We start from the raw sequence: 20,000 nt of genomic DNA, 5'->3' as shown, positions 1-20,000 counted from the left end.
GGTAGCTTCTCTGCAGTTGCAGGTGTTTGTAGATGAAAACCAGGCTTACATTAGACTCCTGGCAGGAGAGAACGTGGAGATCAGCCGGAGTTTAAATCCATCAGCACTCAGTCAATACTCGCCGGTCAAGAATTTTCTGCATTGCAGGTGTGTGTGTGTGGCTCTGAATATTTATTCTGTTCAACATCTGTATTATACATGTTTATGTTTTTATAATATAACTCCTTTCATATTCAAATCTTACTATATAATAGAACGAAATCTGTATTTCTGTATTGAACAGACTATTAAAATATGAACTCTAATGGCATTTACTTCATAAAATACTTTATATTCCCATTAAACTAATGCTGTACATTCTGATGCTTTTTCATTTGTTTAATTCAAATGTATTTCTTAAGCACTTTTTACAGTTTCTTCATATAGTTTTGAAGTGTGTTAACACGTGTGTGTGTTCAGGTCGTGTCTGGACATGGTGAAAGTGGTTCTCTTCAGTCATTTCTTCTGGCTGGTTTTATGTCTCATCTTCATCACCGGCACCACCAGGATTAACATCTTCTGTTTGGGTTATCTGATGGCTTGTTTTTACTTCATGTTATTTGGAGGAACATTACTGCTGCAGCCGGTGAGACATGTGCTCAGATTATGGGATTGTCTGATAGCGTACACCTGTGTGGTCATCAGTCTGAAGAATCTGCTCTCGGTAAGAACACGTCTCTCTTTTCTTTATTCACTTCAGTATGAGGGATGAGGTCTGTCTGTCTATAAAATCCTTCAGATTTAATCAACAGTGTGTTGTAACATTCAGATGAGTTTTGAAATGGATGAGCCAGAAAAAATACTGCCTTAAAAACATTGGTCATCACTTCAGACTCTTGTGCTGTGACCTAATACTGAGGAATATTTGTGGTGCATTAGTAGGACAACATTAAGTAAGAGACAATGTACAGGCAGCTGGTTGTTATGGCAAAAATAATCCCCGACAGGACGTGAAGCAGAGGGTCTTGTATCTCACTGACATATTTACATTCAGTCATATATTCTGTGTATTTCACGATAACAGCTGGCTGCTTGTACATTATTCTGTTTATTACACCACTAATCAAATCACCACATGTGGTGTGAAGGTCTTGGGCGTGTACTCCAAACAAAGTAGAATGAAGTTGGATAGACAACTTTATGTCTTTACAAAGTTAAGTGACTGTATGTAGTGACGACAAATAGTGCAACTATCAATAGACAGAGTATACAACATACATTATACACATATGATGGACGAGGAAAAGCCGATTACTTTCAGTTTTAAGGTAAGAAACGGCGTTCAAATGTCACAAACAGGTAATTTGCTTGAATAATTTATAAATCTCATTTCATATATGTTATTAAAAGACATATTTATATTTCACTTGTCAAAAAAACCTGTGAAAATGATTTGCTGCATCAGGGTTACCGTGTGTTATTAGTTTTAAGAGGTTGTCAGGGAATAACTAACCTGCAAATGTTGCGACTGGCCAATCAGAATCAAGCATTCCAACCAGCCGTGTGATAATATCAGACATGAATGACTCATTCAACTTTAATGTGGGTCTGTCATGTGTGTGTTTGTGTGTCAGTTGGGTTCTTGTGCGTATCTGGATGGGTTACAGGTTCACGGCTGTTGGCTCATTCAGGCCTTCAGTATGTTCTGCACCATCAATGGCTACAACTTACGTGAGGAACACCTCATCTCTCACATCATTGATATATTTACATTCAGTCATATATTCTGTGTAGTGCACAACATTAAAGTAGTTGACACGTGTGTGCAGCTAAAGCTGATGGTGAGTGTGAACTGCCGGCGGGTGAAGCAGGAATCATCTGGGATGCCATCTGTTTCACTGGCTTACTGATTCAGAGGAGAGTTTTTCTCAGTTATTATTTCCTCTACGTGGTGTCTGACCTTCAGATCTCAAAGATTCTTGCTTCAAGGTCAGTAGTTGGTCTTATAAAAGTGATATATGTCATTTGTCTTTATAACTCATCTGTCCAGAACACCACACATGATGGGGTCTGGCAATTTGATCAATTGTTACAAAAGTCTGAGTCAATTTCACATCTTCTGACGAAACTTGTTGTTGACTGAAGAGGTGCGGAGCTGTTTGAAGCCAAAGTGAAGAAACGGGTGGAGGCCAGATTAGAGATGGAGAAGAAGTCTGTGGAGATCCTGAAGAGACAGTAAGTGTGCTCTTGTGGTGTTTTGCTTGTTTTTCCTCCTATAACTCAAAGAAGGCCTGTAACGCCGGTTTTATTTGATATCTCACAGAATGGAGAAAATCAAGTCTAAACAGAAGAAATCTTTTGATGAGTCTTCAGATCGGCCAAAGCAAAGCGGTACCTGAACACGTTTCTATGATTCTCTCGTGTTGATGTGCTGATGTATGTGTGAAATCAAACTTCAACAGACACGACTGATAATCTATTGCAGAACTCAACTGGAACAGGATGTTAAACAGCTCACAAACACAAAAGAATCACGCAAAAATGATCCAGCGCTTCAGGAAATATCACAAAATAAAGCGCTGTGTTAACTTAATGAAATCTTTTGAAATCGTTCAAGTCATTTTAAGTGGGACATACATTACTATTGATCCAAGAATTCATTTCTTTAAAATGTACATATAATATTTAACTAACAAGATATTTGAGTTACAGTAAATCAGTTAAACTCTTTTGAGTCCACATATGAGTAGATCAACAACACAACAGTTTCAATCCTTCATCTCTGAGATGTTTCCTCAAACTCTCTCAGTTCTTAGACTGATCTGATGATGGTCACATGTGGTCGTAGAACTGCTTGTTCATGGAAAAATCTCATTTGATTGTTTATTGCATTGATTGTTACGTCATGAAATGAGAGTGATGTCACGAACACTTCACTCATCTGATGTGTGTGTGTGTGTGTGTGTAGATGTTGGAGACTGTGGTTATCATCTCTTTCAGTCTGACAGTGAGGAGGAGGAAGAGGAGACACCGGTCCAAACACATGAAGACACTTCACCGAAGAAGAAAACTGCTTTTCAGGTATGAAGAGAAAACAAACAAACACAACAATAAAAGCCGATCAACTCTGATCCAATTTCACATTTGATTTGTCTTTGAAGCACCTGACAGCAGTGTGTTCTGCGTGTGACATGATCTCAGAAGATGAAACATGATTAGTTTATTGTCAGTGATATAATTGTTGGTCTTTGTTGTCATCAGTTGGCGTATGAAGCCTGGGTGGCCGGATCTAAAGCGGCTCTCAGAGATCACCAGCGTCAAGAACAAACACAGGAGACACAACACGACGATAAAAGAAAGTTACACAGACAGAAGGGTAACACCTGACTCCATCTCACATCATCTCCTCAATCTCAGACAAACAGACACATTCACAAAATTTCATGTTTGTTTTGATGCTGAAGGCTGTGAGAGAGAAGATTCTGATGAGGAGAAGGAGCAGGAGAAGCTCAGTTTTCAAGAAGAAGAAGAAGAAGAACGAGGTACAGCATGTTTTCTTGATGTTTCATGAAGATCTCACATGATTGGCTGAAGGGTTTTGAGCCATAAATGACACATGTCTTCAATATCTGCACATGTCTGCACGTTAACTTCAATAACTGCACCAACTTCTCTACTGCACTGTAACTCATCTATTGCATTACTGCATCTATTGCATAACTGACTGCATCTACTCATCTATTGCACTATAACTTCAATAACTGCATTAACGCATCTACTGCACTGTAACTTCAATAACTGCATTAACTCATCTACTGAACTGTGACCTTAACAACCGAATTAACGCATCTACTGCACTGTAACTTTAATAACTGCATTAACTCATCTACTGCACTGTAACTTTAATAACTGCATTAACTCATCTACTGCACTGTAACTTTAATAACTGCATTAACTCATCTACTGCACTGTGACCTTAACAACCGCATTAACGCATCTACTGCACTGTAACTTCAATAACTTTATTAACTCATCTACTGCACTGTAACTTCAATAACTTTATTAACTCATCTACTGCACTGTAACTTCAATAACTTTATTAACTCATCTACTGCACTGTAACTTCAATAACTTTATTAACTCATCTACTGCACTGTAACCTCAATAACTGCACTAACTCATCTACTGCACTGTAAATGTATAACTGCATCTACTCATGTATTGCACTATAACTTCAATAACTTCATTAACTCATCTACTGCACTGTAAATGTATAACTGCATCTACTCATGTATTGCACTATAACTTTAATAACTGCATTAACTCATCTACTGCACTGTGACCTTAACAACCGCATTAACGCATCTACTGCACTGTAACTTCAATAACTGCATTAACTCATCTACTGCACTGTAACCTCAATAACTGCACTAACTCATCTACTGCACTGTAAATGTATAACTGCATCTACTCATGTATTGCACTATAACTTCAATAACTTCATTAACTCATCTACTGCACTGTAAATGTATAACTGCATCTACTCATGTATTGCACTATAACTTCAATAACTTCATTAACTCATCTACTGCACTGTAACTGTATAACTGCATCTACTCATGTATTGCACTATAACTTCAATAACTTCATTAACTCATCTACTGCACTGTAACTGTATAACTGCATCTACTCATGTATTGCACTATAACTTCAATAACTGCATTAACTCATCTACTGCACTGTAACTTTAATAACTGCATTAACTCATCTACTGCACTGTAACTGTATAACTGCATCTACTCATGTATTGCACTATAACTTCAATAACTGCATTAACTCATCTACTGCACTGTAACTTTAATAACTGCATTAACTCATCTACTGAACTGTAACTTTAATAACTGCATTAACTCATCTACTGCACTGTAACTTCAATAACTTTATTAACTCATCTACTGCACTGTAACTTCAATAACTTTATTAACTCATCTACTGCACTGTAAATGTATAACTGCATCTACTCATGTATTGCACTATAACTTCAATAACTTCATTAACTCATCTACTGCACTGTAACTGTATAACTGCATCTACTCATGTATTGCACTATAACTTCAATAACTGCATTAACTCATCTACTGCACTGTAACTTCAATAACTTTATTAACTCATCTACTGCACTGTAACTTTAATAACTGCACTAACTCATCTACTGCACTGTAACCTCAATAACTGCACTAACTCATCTACTGCACTGTAAATGTATAACTGCATCTACTCATGTATTGCACTATAACTTCAATAACTGCATTAACTCATCTACTGCACTGTAATTGTAATAACTGCATTAACTCATCTACTGCACTGTAAATGTATAACTGCATCTACTCATGTATTGCACTATAACTTCAATAACTGCATTAACTCATCCACTGCACTGTAAATGTATAACTGCATCTACTCATGTATTGCACTATAACTTCAATAACTGCATTAACTCATCTACTGCGCTGTAAATGTATAACTGCATCTACTCATGTATTGCACTATAACTTCAATAACTGCATTAACTCATCTACTGCACTGTAACTTTAATAACTGCATTAACTCATCTACTGCACTGTAACTGTATAACTGCATCTACTCATGTATTGCACTATAACTTCAATAACTGCATTAACTCATCTACTGCACTTTAACTTTAATAACTGCATTAACTCATCTACTGCACTGTAACTTCAATAACTTTATTAACTCATCTACTGCACTGTAACTTCAATAACTTTATTAACTCATCTACTGCACTGTAACTTCAATAACTTTATTAACTCATCTACTGCACTGTAACTTCAATAACTTTATTAACTCATCTACTGCACTGTAACTTTAATAACTGCACTAACTCATCTACTGCACTGTAACCTTAATAACTGCACTAACTCATCTACTGCACTGTAACCTCAATAACTGCACTAACTCATCTACTGCACTGTAAATGTATAACTGCATCTACTCATGTATTGCACTATAACTTCAATAACTGCATTAACTCATCTACTGCACTGTAAATGTATAACTGCATCTACTCATGTATTGCACTATAACTTCAATAACTTCATTAACTCATGTACTGCACTGTAAATGTATAACTCCATCTACTCATGTATTGCACTATAACTTCAATAACTTCATTAACTCATGTACTGCACTGTAAATGTATAACTGCATCTACTCATGTATTGCACTATAACTTCAATAACTGCACTAACTTATCTACTGCACGGTAAATGTATAACTGCATCTACTCATGTATTGCACTATAACTTCAATAACTGCATTAACTCATGTACTGCACTGTACCTTTAATAACCGCATCAACTCATCTACTGCACTGTAACTTTAATAGCCAATGTCTGTAACTAATGCACACTCAAGTCACTTGCACTATTGTATAGTCTATATTGTTATCTGTTCATAACCACCTGTACATTAATGTTCACAGTATATAGCCTTCTGTTTATATTGTTCATAGTACATACCGACTGTCATATTTTCATAGTACATGCCTATTGTATAGTATTTTCCTAATATTGTATTCTGTATTTATTCACACTGTATATCCTGCACTTGCTAATTGCACTTTTGGTTAGACCTAAACTACATTTCGTTACATTGTACTTGTATATGTGTAATGACAATAAAGTTGAATCTAATCTAATCTAATGTGACCTGTTCACTTATAGTCACAGGAATACATGAGGTGAAATGTTACGCTTCAAACCTCAAAGACCTTCAGTCAGTGTAAAGCACAAAACATGATGCACATTCACTGCCTCTCTACGATACGCTCTTAATATTGAATGAAATAAAATTGCAGTTTTTGTATATAATTATACAGCACGTTTAGATTGTTTTTGTTGATCTATGTTGATGAAAACATATGTTTCAGTTTGCCCTTGTCGTTCTGTCATCATATCCTCTAGATCACATACTAAAGCGGATTCTGGATGTGGTGAAGTTTCTCTGGGTTTTTCTGGTTTCTCTGACGGAGGATATAATATCAGGCCTGAAGTCTCTGTGTAAAGACAGTCTGGACATCTCCAAGGTGCTTCGCTTCGAGAGAGCACTGCTGAGTCAGCAACAGAAGAAGGTGATGGTCACATTCTACCAGACGTCTTCACCCTCACATGTGGAGTCTGAGTTATGTGTATTAACAGCGATGATCTGTACATGAGTATGTTAAAAGTGTGTTTGTTTAGGGTAAAGATGTGACTCATGACAGCATTCATCAGTTCTACAAAAACTGGCTGTCCAGACGAAACACAGAGGCGTCACTGGACACCAGCCAAGATATGAGAGAGAAAAGCTCATCGTCTCCTCCAGCGCTGACCGATTACATCAAACTCAACAGTGTTTCTTCATGGCACAGCAGCAGTGTGTCCAGGTTCACGGGTTTATTACATCATCATTCACACACATGTGTCACTGTGTCTATTGGACATAATCATTCACTCCAAAAGTTTCTAGCTCATCTGTTGACTTACCTTTTAACGTCTGGAATAAAACATCATTTGTAATGAAAGCAGTGTTAGTATAATAATAATAAACCAGATCTACACTTCTACTCTAGTAACAGTTATTTATGTTTCAGTTGTCAGACGGATGAAACTCCTCTAATGACACGTCAATCCACTCTTGATGATGTGAACGCTCCAGATTCAACTGTTGTCATGAAATCTACTGATGACATAACCAACACAGATCAGACTCTTGAGGACGGAGACATCATGTCACAGTAAACACAATTACATTGTTGTTTTACTTCTGTCACCTCATCAGTTTCTGCTTCTGTTGTATGTCTAACATGATATGACACACTGTACAGAGACCCCGACGACACACACGAGCGTATGAATGATGACGCCATGAGACAGGAGGAGTGGAGGAATGAAGATGATCTGCATGAGGAGAAGACAGAAGAGTCCAGAGTGCTCGGACAAGAGACCAGAGCTCTTACTGCCAGTGAACTACTGCTGAACAAGTGATACACACACACACCTCACACACACACACACACACACACATCACAGTCATCACACACATCACACACACATCACACACACCTCACAGACACACTGTACACACAGGTAAACACACTCACACACTGTACACACAGGTACACACACTCACACATCACACAAACACACTGTACTCACACTGTACACACACACAGTACACACACACATTACACGCACACACTCACACACCAGAGATGGGAACAAGTCACATATGGTTAAGTCCAAGCAAGTCCTCAAGTCTTAACCATCAAGTCTCGAGTCAAATCTCAAGTCACAGTTTAGTAGGGGTGTCGAAATTAATTGTTTTTAAGATGCATCGCGGTGCAAACGAGGACGATTCGGTATCGGTTCAGTCCACAGACCATAACCGGTTATTACGTACTTACGTTTTTCTGACGTCATGTCGCATACGTACTTTTACTGCTTAAGCATACAATGGCGGAGGAAGGCGAGACGCAAGTAATCAAAAATGCTCCAACTACTTTAAAAGCCGACATCTGGGCACATTTCGACTTTTATGAAAAAGCCGGTAAGCACGACCTGGACAGGACACAAGCTTTGTGTGTAAATCTTGTCACGCACAAATAAAACAAGCAGGGGGTAATACCACAAACTTGAGAAACCCCGGGATTTGCCACCTGTTGAATACACTGGAGCCGCGATATAAGCTTCCCTCACGCAGCCACTTTTCAGAAAACATTGTGCCCGAACTCTACCACGAAACCAAGGTCCAGTTAATAAAGTTAATGAGCAGAGCTCATCGAGTTGCAATAACATGCGATTCCTGAGCTTCGGTCGAAAAAGAGTCGAATGTGACAATAACGGCACATTACATTAACGAGGACTGGAAAATTGTTTCACATGTGCTGCAAACGAGAGCAGTTTATGAGTCTCATACAGGTTCACATCTTGCAGAGCTAATGTCTCATGCCGTCGAGGAATGGCAGCTCTCGTATAAAGATGTAGTGCTTGTGACAGATAATGCGTCGAATATGATCGCTGCAGCGCAAATCGAAACATTCCCTCACGTCAAGTGCTTCGCACAAACTATTAATCTGGCGTCCCAGCGAGCGATTAAAGTGGCCGCGCTCTCAAGGCTTTTGGGCAGAATCCGACGAATATCAACATTATTCCATCGCAGCACCACAGCGGACCACTTAACATTAAAATGTGTTATAAGTACATTGCACTATTTACTGTAAGTACTAAAGTACACTCCATGCATTTTACAAATTATGTATTTAAATTTTGTATTTGCTCCTGTTACTCATGCTAATGCCCAGACTTGAGTTTTGTTTGATGTTTGATACTCGAAGAAGAGCAGGTAAAATTAAAGTTTCAGTTCATATATCTGACTGCTGGTATTTATTGACAAACATGTGAACTAGTAAAATTGAAATTTGAGACGTCAATGCATCGTGACATTGAATTGAACCGAATCGATGACATGATAATCGTAATCGAACCGAACCGTGACACCAGTGTAGGTTCACACCTCTACAGTTTAGACAAATCAAGCAAGAAAAGTCAAGGGTTCACCCTAAGCAAGTCAAGTCATGTCCTCAAAAGTCTCAAGTCAAGGGTTCACCCTAAGCAAGTCAAGTCAAGACCTCATAAGTCTCAAGTCAAGTCAAGGGTTCACCCTAAGCAAGTCAAGTCAAGTCCTCATAAGTCTCAAGTAGGGTCAAGGGTTCACCCTAAGCAAGTCAAGTCAAGTCCTCATAAGTCTCAAGTCAAGTCAAGGGTTCACCCTAAGCAAGTCAAGTCAAGTCCTCATAAGTCTCAAGTCAAGTCAAGGGTTCACCCTAAGCAAGTCAAGTCAAGTCCTCATAAGTCTCAAGTAGGGTCAAGGGTTCACCCTAAGCAAGTCAAGTCAAGTCCTCATAAGTCTCAAGTCAAGTCAAGGGTTCACCCTAAGCAAGTCAAGTCAAGACCTCATAAGTCTCAAGTCAAGTCAAGGGTTCCCCCTAAGCAAGTCAAGTCAAGACCTCATAAGTCTCAAGTCAAGTCAAGTCGCAGTCCTAAAAGATACAGAGGTTAATTTTATCGTGTACATGTTTATTTTTGCACAGAAAAGATGAACTTATATACATACATTATGTATCTTATTCACATTGCTATATATGAATTATATGCATATCTGTGCAACATTAATATCTGAAAATAAAAGTGTTGCTTACACAAAAGAAATCCACTCTGAAATGTATAACACAATCTAATTCAATGTTATTGAAACGGTCTACTCAGAAATGGAAATCCTTTTATCTGACAGAATGACTTAAGCATTTATACAGGCTATGAAGCTTATAAACTAAGTGTTGTGACTGAAAATCTGACTATTATATGTTCTAAATATAGGATGCTGTAATACTTGTGCTGTCTATTAAAAGGTCACAGTAGGCCTATAGGGAATTTGCCTCTAGTGATGGGAATCCCGGATCATTTATCTTGACTCTTGTTTATAAAAATGAACGGATCTTTTTCATTTTGGCAGAATATAAATAAAATGTATGTTAATATAGCCCAGTGATGAAGTTATGATGCTTAATCGTCATCTCTGCGGTGGACGCGCAATATGCACGTTTCATACATAATGAATAATCTGAGAATATTTGTTTTCTATTTGAACTGGTTTCATTATTTTACAGCACAAAACGTTTTGTTGTTATTGTGAGTATAAAAAAATTTAGACAGTTAACAGAATCAAACTATGAAATTATTCTCGTCAGTATGACCGAAAAGTTTTTAAAGAGTTTTTCTAAGTCAGAGTGATCTCACCTTCGCATCCATGTCAGCAGGTCATGCAGTATATAAGCGAGTATCCTCTCTATCGTAACTGCTACAGTAATTGGCCGTTACACCTTATAGGCGCGGTTTGTGTTGAGCAGCGTTAAAGGCACAGGCGCTGTAGTGCTGCTAAATTATTTTAACTAATTTCATTGCTTTACTTTAAGTCATTTTTGAGTCTTCCATTTAAAGTCAAGTCAAGTCTCAAGTCACTTGCTCTCAAGTCAAAGTCAAGTCAAGTCATTTTCACACTTCAATCAAGCAAGTCGCAAGTCCTGAAAATTGCGACTCGAGTCAGACTCGAGTCAAGTCATGTGACTCGAGTCCCCCACCTCTGGTACACACACATTACACACACACACAGGTAGACAGAGGTGTGATTTTCATACTGCTGTGTGTCTCTGTTGTGTGTTCTTCAGGATATTTGATATTCCAGAGATGGAGGAGTCAGAGAGTTTCTTCTCTTCGTTGCCGTGTAGTGTGCGTCTGGTGTTTGCTCTTTACAACACGATGGAGTCTCAGTCAGAGATGTTTTGTTATTTTGTGATGATCCTGAATCACATGGTGTCAGCTTCTCTTCTGTCACTCTTTCTGCCCATCCTCATCTTTCTGTGGGCCATGCTGTCTGTTCCCCGACCCACCAAACGCTTCTGGATGACCGCTATCATCTACACTCAGGTGACACAATCATCATCATCATCAACACTTGCATTAACTAACTATAGAGCTCAGTAAATGAATACACACAGACCATTGAGATCTTTGAATGTGAGGTCAATAGACGTGTGTTCTCAAACTCTTAAACACACAGAACACAGAGCTTTTCTGATGTGTTGTGACCTCACCAGACACTGTGGACCCCAAACCTCTCAGCCATATAGATCTATAGGCGTAATAACACTATCAAAGATTTGACAGCAGACTGTAAATGAAATATCTTTTTTGGTGAATCTGCCTTTGATGGTGTAAAACACTGGTCTAACTTTCTCTTTCAGTGCATTCACTGCCATACCAAAAGCTCCTGACGCGCTGATGTAGGCCGAGATACTCGTAGTGTAAAGGGTGTTCTATTGTAGTGTTTCCCAGAGTGAATGTGTATCATTTTTTCAGTAAAATCATCATTTGAGATCTTTTCAGATCTCAGTTTTGACAGTATTTCTCTAGCAGGTGTTACTGTAGACCTTCAGCGGTGTCTGACAGCAGCACCAGATCATCAGTATACAGAACACACTTCACCTCAGAGTTGTGTAAAGTGAAAGGCTGTTGCAGATTGTTCCAGTAACACGACTAACTCATTTATATACAGTATATGTTAAACAGAGTTAGATATAAGTTGCATCCCTGTCTTATTCAATTTTAACTCTGCATTTGTTTTCTGTGTACATGGATTTAATGTTGTCAGAAGTTTTTACACTTTACACCTGATTGTAGAATTTTATAATATAGGCTGTCATGCCATATTGAATCAAATTTTTTTAAATCAATAAAACATGCATATATTTTTCCTTTGTTTTTATGATGGACATGCTCATTGAGTAATGTCTGTAGTGTGTAGATGTGGTCGGTGGTGCGGTGGTTTGGTAGAAATCTGATCTGACTTTGACTTAACACATTGTGTTTGGTAAGGAAAGCTTGAATTGGAGTATCTACAGAAAATCTTCCACAGGTTACTGTTCACACAAATGCATCGGTAGTTTTTGGGCTCAAATGTATCTCCGCTTTTGTATAGTGGCTGTATTAAGCCTGTATTCCAGGATTCAGGAAACTGTCCAGATATTAATATCAGATGAAATAGTTTTATGAGAGCTTCCTGCATCACTGTTGGACTGTGCTTTAACATTTCTGTTCTGATGTTGTCTAAACGGAAGCCTTCCTCAGTTTTAGTTTGTTTAGTGCTTCATTTAATTCTATCAAATTAGTGGGATAGTCTAGAGGATTTTGGTTGTTTTTGATTGTCGATTCTAACTGGTTTAGTTTATTTTGTGCTTTTCTGATCAGGTGTAAGACTATCTGAGGAGATTTTGCTGAACAGGTTTTTAAAGTAGTCTTTCCGTAGTTCTCCATTTTGTATGGCTATATCCTGGTTTTGTTGTTTATTTAGACTATTCCATATTTCCCAGAATTGATTATTATTAATAGAGTCTTGGATTTCATTGAGGGTTTGGTAATGGATTATATTTTTGTAGTCCCTACGTGCTTCACAATAGTTTTGTCTGATTTCTGGTTTGTGCGGCTCTCTGTGTTTTAGGTTGGAGAGCTGTCGGAGTTGTTTTCTTTTTTCATTTACATTCTTTGTCAAACCAGATTTCATCATCAGATTTTAGTTTAGTTTTTTTGCTTTATATAGTAGGTTAGATTTAATTATACACTTATCACTCTCTCTCTCTCTCTCTCTCTCTCTCTCACTCTCTCTCTCTCTCTCTCTCTCACTCTCTCCCAGGATATAGCCTAACTCTCTCTCTCTCTCTCTCTCTCTCTCTCTCTGTCCCTCAGCTGACGGTTGTGGTGAAGTATTTTTTTCAGTTTGGCTTTTTTCCGTGGACTACATCAGCGTATCGTGGGATAAATGCGGAGCGAGCGTTTGCGTTGCCCAACATCATCGGCATTGAGAAGAAAGACGGTTATGTCCTGCTGGATCTCATTCAACTCATCGTTCTCTTCTTCCATCGCTCCATCCTGAAGGTGCTTCATCATCACTGCTTTTATTTCACACACGACTATCATGCCAAAAGAATTCACGATATCTCCATGACCGTATCAACAATTAAAATGTGAATATTACTGTCAGTCAAAATCAAACTTTCAGTTGAAAGACACCCGTTAGAAATCACCAGCTTCTGATGCAGAGACACACAAACACAATCTCGAATCACAGATGACACACAATAATATCACATTCACTGTCAGTGACGCTCTGATGTCTCACTCACGTTATCTAATGTTATCATCACTTGAAAGGGGTTGCAGATGACTGCTCCTGGAATAATCAAACCTGAGTTTACTGACACTTTCATGATGTGTTTGTGTGTTTAGTGTCACGGCCTGTGGGACAACAAGGAGGTGGAGATGCCAGACTTCTTTAAGAAGCTGAAGAAGAAAACAGAAAAGAACAAGATGACCGGAGGATCGAGACGGCGAGAGGAGAAGACGTCTGGACGGAGACGTCTGGCCATCCTTCCACTGCAGTCGTCGTACACGTCTTTCTTTCAGAAGCAGAGAGGAGAGAGCACAGAGAGACACGGTGAGATATCAGCCAGCAAAACAAACAAATAATGCCGTCGCTGACATCCATGTGTGTGTGTGTGTAGATGTGTGACACTTGTTTCAGCAGACGAGAAACTTCACAAGAGAAGACGCTCCAAGAAGAAGCGTCCGGAGAAAGCACCGCTCAGCAGAAAAGACAGAATGAAACAAGACATAAACAACCGCATGCTGGAGGCCAAAGCTGCCGTCATAGAGCTGTGAGGACTCCTCATCATCATCACATGTGTTCTTCACATGACCGATGCGTGATATTGTTCTTCTATCCTCCTTTCAGTGCTCTTCATATATATTTACCCATAAGGCAGTTCTTCTATGACATCATTCACCCCGAGTACAGTCCGGTGTGCGACGTGTACGCACTGATGTTTCTGGTGGATGTGGCCAACTTCATCGTCATTATATTTGGATACTGGGCTTTTGGAGTAAGTGTCACACACCATGATAGTGTGTGCGTTTGTGTGTGAGTGTACTGTGTGTATTTAGATGTCTTGTGTTGTTTGTGTGCAGAAGCACGGTGCGGCGGCTGATATCACAGAGTCATTATCTGAAGATCAGGTTCCTGAAGCGTTTCTGGTCATGCTCTTGATTCAGTTCAGCACAATGATCGTGGACCGAGCGCTCTATCTGCGTAAAACTCTTCTGGGAAAGTGTGTTTTTCAGGTGGTGCTGGTGTTTGGCATTCATTTCTGGATGTTCTTCATTCTGCCCGGTGTCACAGAAGGGTGAGGAACTTCTCTCTGATCCGCTGAAGCTCCAGTGATATACTGCTGTTCTACTTTACTGTAGTAACATCATCTCCTATTCACTCTCACATCATTTGCTTTGTTCTAAGAAATATCTGCTTCACCTAAAAATCTAAATCCTGTCATCATTTCTTTCTCTCTCATGTGTTTATAAATCTGTGTTTGAGTCTTTCTTCAGTGGAACACAAGAGAAGATATTTTGCGAAATGAAAGTCAGTTGAGTTCAGTGTTGTTTGATTATTCACATTCTTCAAAATCTCTTTGTTGTGTTCTGAAGAAGAAAGAAACTGATAGAGACTTGACATGAGGATGAAGGTGAACTGTGTATTGATTGTCATCAGACTCTGAGTCACATTGAAGGATGTCATAAATCATCATTAATGTCTGTGCTGATCACTCATAATATCTGATCTTCATCTGTTATAGACAAACCCAATCTGACTCAAATGTGTCATTGAGTCCCAGTGAAATGTTTTCAGTATTGGTTAATAAGTCTTAATGTTGAGGATTGTATTTCTGATGTGATGTTATTTTGTCTTTCAGGAGATTTAACAGGAATCGAGTGGCTCAGCTCTGGTATTTTGTCAAGTGTATTTATTTCGGTCTGTCGGCGTATCAGATCAAGTGTGGCTATCCAAACAGAGTTCTTGGAAATTTCCTCACCAAGAACCACAATTACTTCAACCTGATTTTATTTCAGGGGTATGTCACTCGCTCGCTCACTCACTCACACCCTTTCTCTCTCTCTCTCTCTCTCTCACATCATGAGTTTATGATTGTCATGTGTTTGTATTTTGTCTGTAGTTTCCGGATCGTTCCCTTCCTGACAGAGTTACGGGCCGTGATGGATTGGGTTTGGACCGACACGACTCTCAGTTTGTCTAACTGGATCTGTGTGGAGGACATTCATGCCAATATCTTCATCCTGAAGTGCTGGAGAGAAGCAGAGAAGGTGATCAATACTACAGTACACACACCTCTGTCAGAATGACATCATGAGATTCATCTGGTAACACCTGACACAACACAAAATCTAAACACCTATATGATTCTGCTTGATGTGTGCGTGCGTTTGTGTGTTTGTGTGTGTTCAGAAATATCCTCACAGACCCGGACAGAAGAAGAAGATGCTGGTCAAATACACCATGGGCGGCTTCATCATTTTCTCTCTCATCTGCATCGTCTGGTTTCCTCTTCTCTTCATGTCATTAGTCAAATCTGTTGCGGGAGTAACCAATCAGCCGTTAGATGTGTCTATACAGCTAAGCATTCTGGGATATGAGGTGTGTTACACTGCAGCATCAGCTGTGACATCAAAAGCATCTGTGAATACATCTGATCATGAATATCGATTAGAAGAATGACTCCTGTGTGTTTGTGTCCAGCCGTTATTCACCATGAGCGCTCAGGAGAAGAACTTGATCCCGTTCTCTCAATCCGCTTTCCAGAAGATGACCAATCACTTTGCAACACATCCGGTACATGTTCACTGATCTCAGGACTGTACAGCGCCGTCAACGTGAAATAAATAACACACATAGACACACTAAACATGATTCAGACTCAAACTTGAATTATTATAGTTGAGTTATTATAGTGAGATTCTTTTGAGGCTTCTGTCGACACAAATCATGTTCGACGTGTAAATGTTCTCTTCATGTAACAGCTGCCACTTTAAATGATGAATGCTCTGTGTGTGGTTCCGTGTGATTAACGTGATGTCTGCGCTTCCGTGTGTTTCTCAGTCAGCGATGCAGTTCATCGTCAACTATATGCCGGAGGACGTTGTGATGGCAAAGGTGAAAAGTGATGCCAGTTTACTGTGGAGCATCAGTCCGGCCAGCAGACAGGCCATGATCCATGAACTCATCAACTCCACACACTTCTACATCACACTGCGATGGACTTTACTACGGTAAACATCACACACACACATCTGATCACTGATGATTGACAGCAGCTTCACGAGTGTCTCCATAAATGTCAAGCAGTTCTCTTCAATCTGTGTTTTTATGGGTTCTGGTTATTGAAGATTGTGGCACAGTAGAAAGTTATTATGAACACTTGTGTAGAACCTGAAGTGTGTGTTTGTGACTGGATGGTGCAGAAATGCGTCTCTGGTGATGAACGAGGAGGCGGTTGGTGAACGAACGGTGAGATATGAAGACATGACGCTGAAACAAGAGCTGGTGTCCATGCTGAGAGGAACACAGAGCCGCCCGCTGTGAGTCTGCTCAATGTCTCTCTCTCTCTCTCTCTCTCTCTCTCTCTCACTCTCACTCTCACTCTCAAGATTCAAGATTCAAGATTCAAAGGAGCTTTATTGGCATGATAAAAGAAAATTTACATTGCCAAAGCACAAGATTAAATATAAACATGCAGAAATACAGATTAAGATCAAAAATAAGATAGAATAAAATTAAAAGTCTATAAGTAAAAATCTATATATATATACATCTCAATATAAACAGAAAAAGAGTTTTAATTAAAGTTCTCAATAAGGGTGACAGTGTCAGTTTGTGTGTGTTGTCCTGTCAGTGTTGTGTTGTGTTGTGCTGCTTGTTCTTTGGTCGTGGCAGGACTTGACATATCTTGCAGCAGGTTTGAGCTTCTTGACTTTTCTCCCAGTATGTATGAGATCTTGTCCTTTTGTTGAAACTGGTCAAAGTCTTTGTGTAAGTTTGTAAACTGGGGGAAGAATGTTTCTCTGATGTGTGTGTAGTTGGGACAGGAGAGGAGAAAGTGCAGCTCTGTTTCCACTTGATTGTGTGTGCAGTGTGGACACAGTCGCTCTTCTCTCGGTGTCCATGTGTGTCTGTGTCTGCCCGTCTCTACAGTGAGCTGGTGATCACTGAGTCTGTACATGCTCAACACTTTTCTTAGTTTAGGGTCTGATACGCTTGTGAGCTATTCTGACACTTTATATTCTCTCTTTAGTGACAGATAGCATTCCAGTTTACTTTGCTGAGCTGTTGCTTCTGTCCAGTGTTGGAGATATTTCTCTTTTTGTCTTTTCATCATTTGGTTTAGTCTGGCTGGGGTTTGGGGTTGACTTGGGCATGTTTGGGGTTGTAGAGTTAGTTGTGAGATCAGTTGGATGAAGGGGTTTCTCTCTGGGCTCAGCTCTTGATGACTTAAGGCTTTGTGATGGAGTGTGTCTGTGTCGCTGTTCTTAAGGTGTGTGTAGAATTTTAAAGCTCTTTTTTGTATTTTAATGATTAGAGGATACAGTCCTAATTCTGCTCTGCAGGCGTTGTTTGGAGTTTTTCTCTGTACCCGTAGAATGTTTTTACACATTTCTGTTTGCAGAATCTCTATTGGGTGTTTGTCCCATCTGGTGAACTCTTGGTTGGCGAGAGGACCCCAAACCTCACTTCCATACAGCGCGATTGGTTCTATAATTGATTGTATTATTTTCAACCAGATTACGGTTGGGATGTCAATTTTGATATTCTTTTTTATGGCGTAAAAGGCTCTTCGTGCCTTGTCTCTCAGGTCATTCACAGCCTTGTTTAAGTTTCCGGTGTTACTAATGTTTATACCAAGATATGTGTAGTTCTTGGTGTGTTCTAGGGGCACGTTGTTTAGTTTGAAACGCTGATGTTGATTTTGGCTACTGGGCTTTTTTTGGAATATCATGACTCGAGTCTTCTTAAGGTTAACCGATAGGGCCCATGTTTGGCAGAAAGTGTGCAGGGTGTCCAGATGTTGCTGTAGACCTTCTTTTGTGGGTGACAGCAGCACCAGATCGTCTGCAAACAGGAGACATTTCACTTCGGTGTCTTGTAAGGTCGGGCCGGGTGCTGGTGACTGTTCTAGAGCTCCAGCTAATTCATTCATGTAAATGTTAAATAGTGTAGGACTTAGACTACAGCCCTGTCTCACTCCACGACTCTGGGAGAGAAAGTCTGTGTGCTTGTTGCCAATTTTAACTGCAAATGTGTTATTGGTGTACATTGATTTGATGATGTCGTAGGTTTTTCCTCCGATGCCGCATTGAATCAACTGAAGAAAAAGTCCCTCATGCCAGATTGAGTCAAAAGCTTTTTTGAAGTCAACAAAGCATGAGTAGAGCTTTCTTTTATTTTGGTTTGTTTCTTTGTCAATTAAGGTACGAAGAGTGTATATATGATCGGATGTGCGGTATTTGGGTTGGAAACCAATTTGGCATTTTCTCAGGATGTTTTGGTTGTTTAGATATTGGAGAAGTCTGCTGTTAAGAATGTTACAGAGGAGTTTACCTAGATTACTGTTTACACATATTCCGCGGTAATTATTAGGGTCGAATTTGTCTCCACTTTTATGGATTGGAGTTATGAGACCTTGGTTCCAGATTGTGGGAAATATACCTGTACTAAAGATGATATTAAACAGTTTGAGGATGGCGAGTGTAAGTTTTTGGTCTGCGTGTTTAATCATCTCGTTTAGGATACCGTCGATACCACTTGCTTTTTGGGATTTAAGTTTTGGTATATTTTGTTCTAGCTCAGCGAGTGTAATTGGATAGTCTAAAGGGTTTTGGTAATCTTTAATTGTTGACTCCAGAGTGCATAGTTTGTTGTGTAGGTTAGTTTGTTCATGGTTCTTGTTTATTTTACTAAAGAGGTTTGAGAAGTGCTTTATCCATACGTCTCCGTTCTGAATGGGAAGATCTTCATGGTGGGGTTTGTTAAGTGTGTTCCAATGTTCCCAGAAGCGATTTGTTTCTAGAGATTGTTCAATTGCTTTTATCTGGTTTTGTGTATCTTGTTTCTTTTTCTTCCTTAGTGTTTCCTTATATTGTTTAACTTTTTCATGGTAGAGTTGGCGTGTGTTTACATTGTCAGCATCTCTGTGTTTCTGATTTGATAGAATTCTTACTTCTTTTCTAAGGTTTTTACACTCCTTATCAAACCATTTCTCATTTACCGGCTTTTTGTTTGGTTTTGTGTTAGTGGGTTTTAGGTCAGATAGCGTTGCAGATATTGTAAAAATTTGGTTAATCCTGTCTACTGCTAAATTTACACCTTCATAATTGTGTGGAAATGGGGTATCGAGGAATTTATTCAGTAGGATTTGAATTTTTGGTTCACGAGTTATGCTTTTGTATGTATCTTCGCAATTTTGTTTCCACCTGAAAGTTTGTTTTAGGGTATGGAGGTGAGTTTGT

At 39.2% G+C, this 20,000-nt stretch overlaps 2 protein-coding genes across 2 annotated transcripts in view; one reads left to right on the top strand and one right to left on the bottom strand.

Moving 5' to 3' along the window:
* The window catches only part of si:dkey-11f4.7 (piezo-type mechanosensitive ion channel component 2), a 47,115-nt gene that overhangs the window by 19,303 nt on the left and 7,812 nt on the right, over nucleotides 1-20,000 (top strand). The window contains exons 25-49 of the mRNA XM_056755034.1: nucleotides 1-147; nucleotides 460-703; nucleotides 1,614-1,710; nucleotides 1,809-1,968; nucleotides 2,125-2,214; nucleotides 2,303-2,370; nucleotides 2,948-3,060; nucleotides 3,241-3,355; nucleotides 3,444-3,521; nucleotides 6,963-7,129; nucleotides 7,239-7,423; nucleotides 7,631-7,774; nucleotides 7,865-8,020; nucleotides 11,264-11,522; nucleotides 13,338-13,526; nucleotides 13,878-14,085; nucleotides 14,176-14,305; nucleotides 14,383-14,530; nucleotides 14,616-14,830; nucleotides 15,395-15,553; nucleotides 15,656-15,803; nucleotides 15,946-16,134; nucleotides 16,237-16,329; nucleotides 16,597-16,766; nucleotides 16,959-17,075. The exon at nucleotides 1-147 is cut by the window's left edge and continues 19 nt beyond it. Of these exons, the coding sequence (XP_056611012.1) occupies nucleotides 1-147; nucleotides 460-703; nucleotides 1,614-1,710; nucleotides 1,809-1,968; nucleotides 2,125-2,214; nucleotides 2,303-2,370; nucleotides 2,948-3,060; nucleotides 3,241-3,355; nucleotides 3,444-3,521; nucleotides 6,963-7,129; nucleotides 7,239-7,423; nucleotides 7,631-7,774; nucleotides 7,865-8,020; nucleotides 11,264-11,522; nucleotides 13,338-13,526; nucleotides 13,878-14,085; nucleotides 14,176-14,305; nucleotides 14,383-14,530; nucleotides 14,616-14,830; nucleotides 15,395-15,553; nucleotides 15,656-15,803; nucleotides 15,946-16,134; nucleotides 16,237-16,329; nucleotides 16,597-16,766; nucleotides 16,959-17,075 (3,789 nt within the window). The remainder of the gene's footprint in view (nucleotides 148-459; nucleotides 704-1,613; nucleotides 1,711-1,808; nucleotides 1,969-2,124; nucleotides 2,215-2,302; nucleotides 2,371-2,947; nucleotides 3,061-3,240; nucleotides 3,356-3,443; nucleotides 3,522-6,962; nucleotides 7,130-7,238; nucleotides 7,424-7,630; nucleotides 7,775-7,864; nucleotides 8,021-11,263; nucleotides 11,523-13,337; nucleotides 13,527-13,877; nucleotides 14,086-14,175; nucleotides 14,306-14,382; nucleotides 14,531-14,615; nucleotides 14,831-15,394; nucleotides 15,554-15,655; nucleotides 15,804-15,945; nucleotides 16,135-16,236; nucleotides 16,330-16,596; nucleotides 16,767-16,958; nucleotides 17,076-20,000) is intronic.
* LOC130427326 (uncharacterized) overlaps nucleotides 18,361-20,000 on the bottom strand; it is a 4,659-nt gene continuing 3,019 nt past the window's right edge. Inside the window, exon 2 of the mRNA XM_056754699.1 lies at nucleotides 18,361-20,000. This exon is cut by the window's right edge and continues 2,840 nt beyond it. The gene's annotated coding sequence lies outside the window, so the exon portion shown is untranslated.

Source organism: Triplophysa dalaica, chromosome 8, assembly GCF_015846415.1.
Source record: "Triplophysa dalaica isolate WHDGS20190420 chromosome 8, ASM1584641v1, whole genome shotgun sequence".
NCBI classification, from domain to species: domain Eukaryota; kingdom Metazoa; phylum Chordata; class Actinopteri; order Cypriniformes; family Nemacheilidae; genus Triplophysa; species Triplophysa dalaica.
Note: the sequence above shows the minus strand (reverse complement) of the source record. Positions and strands in the feature narration are given on the sequence as shown.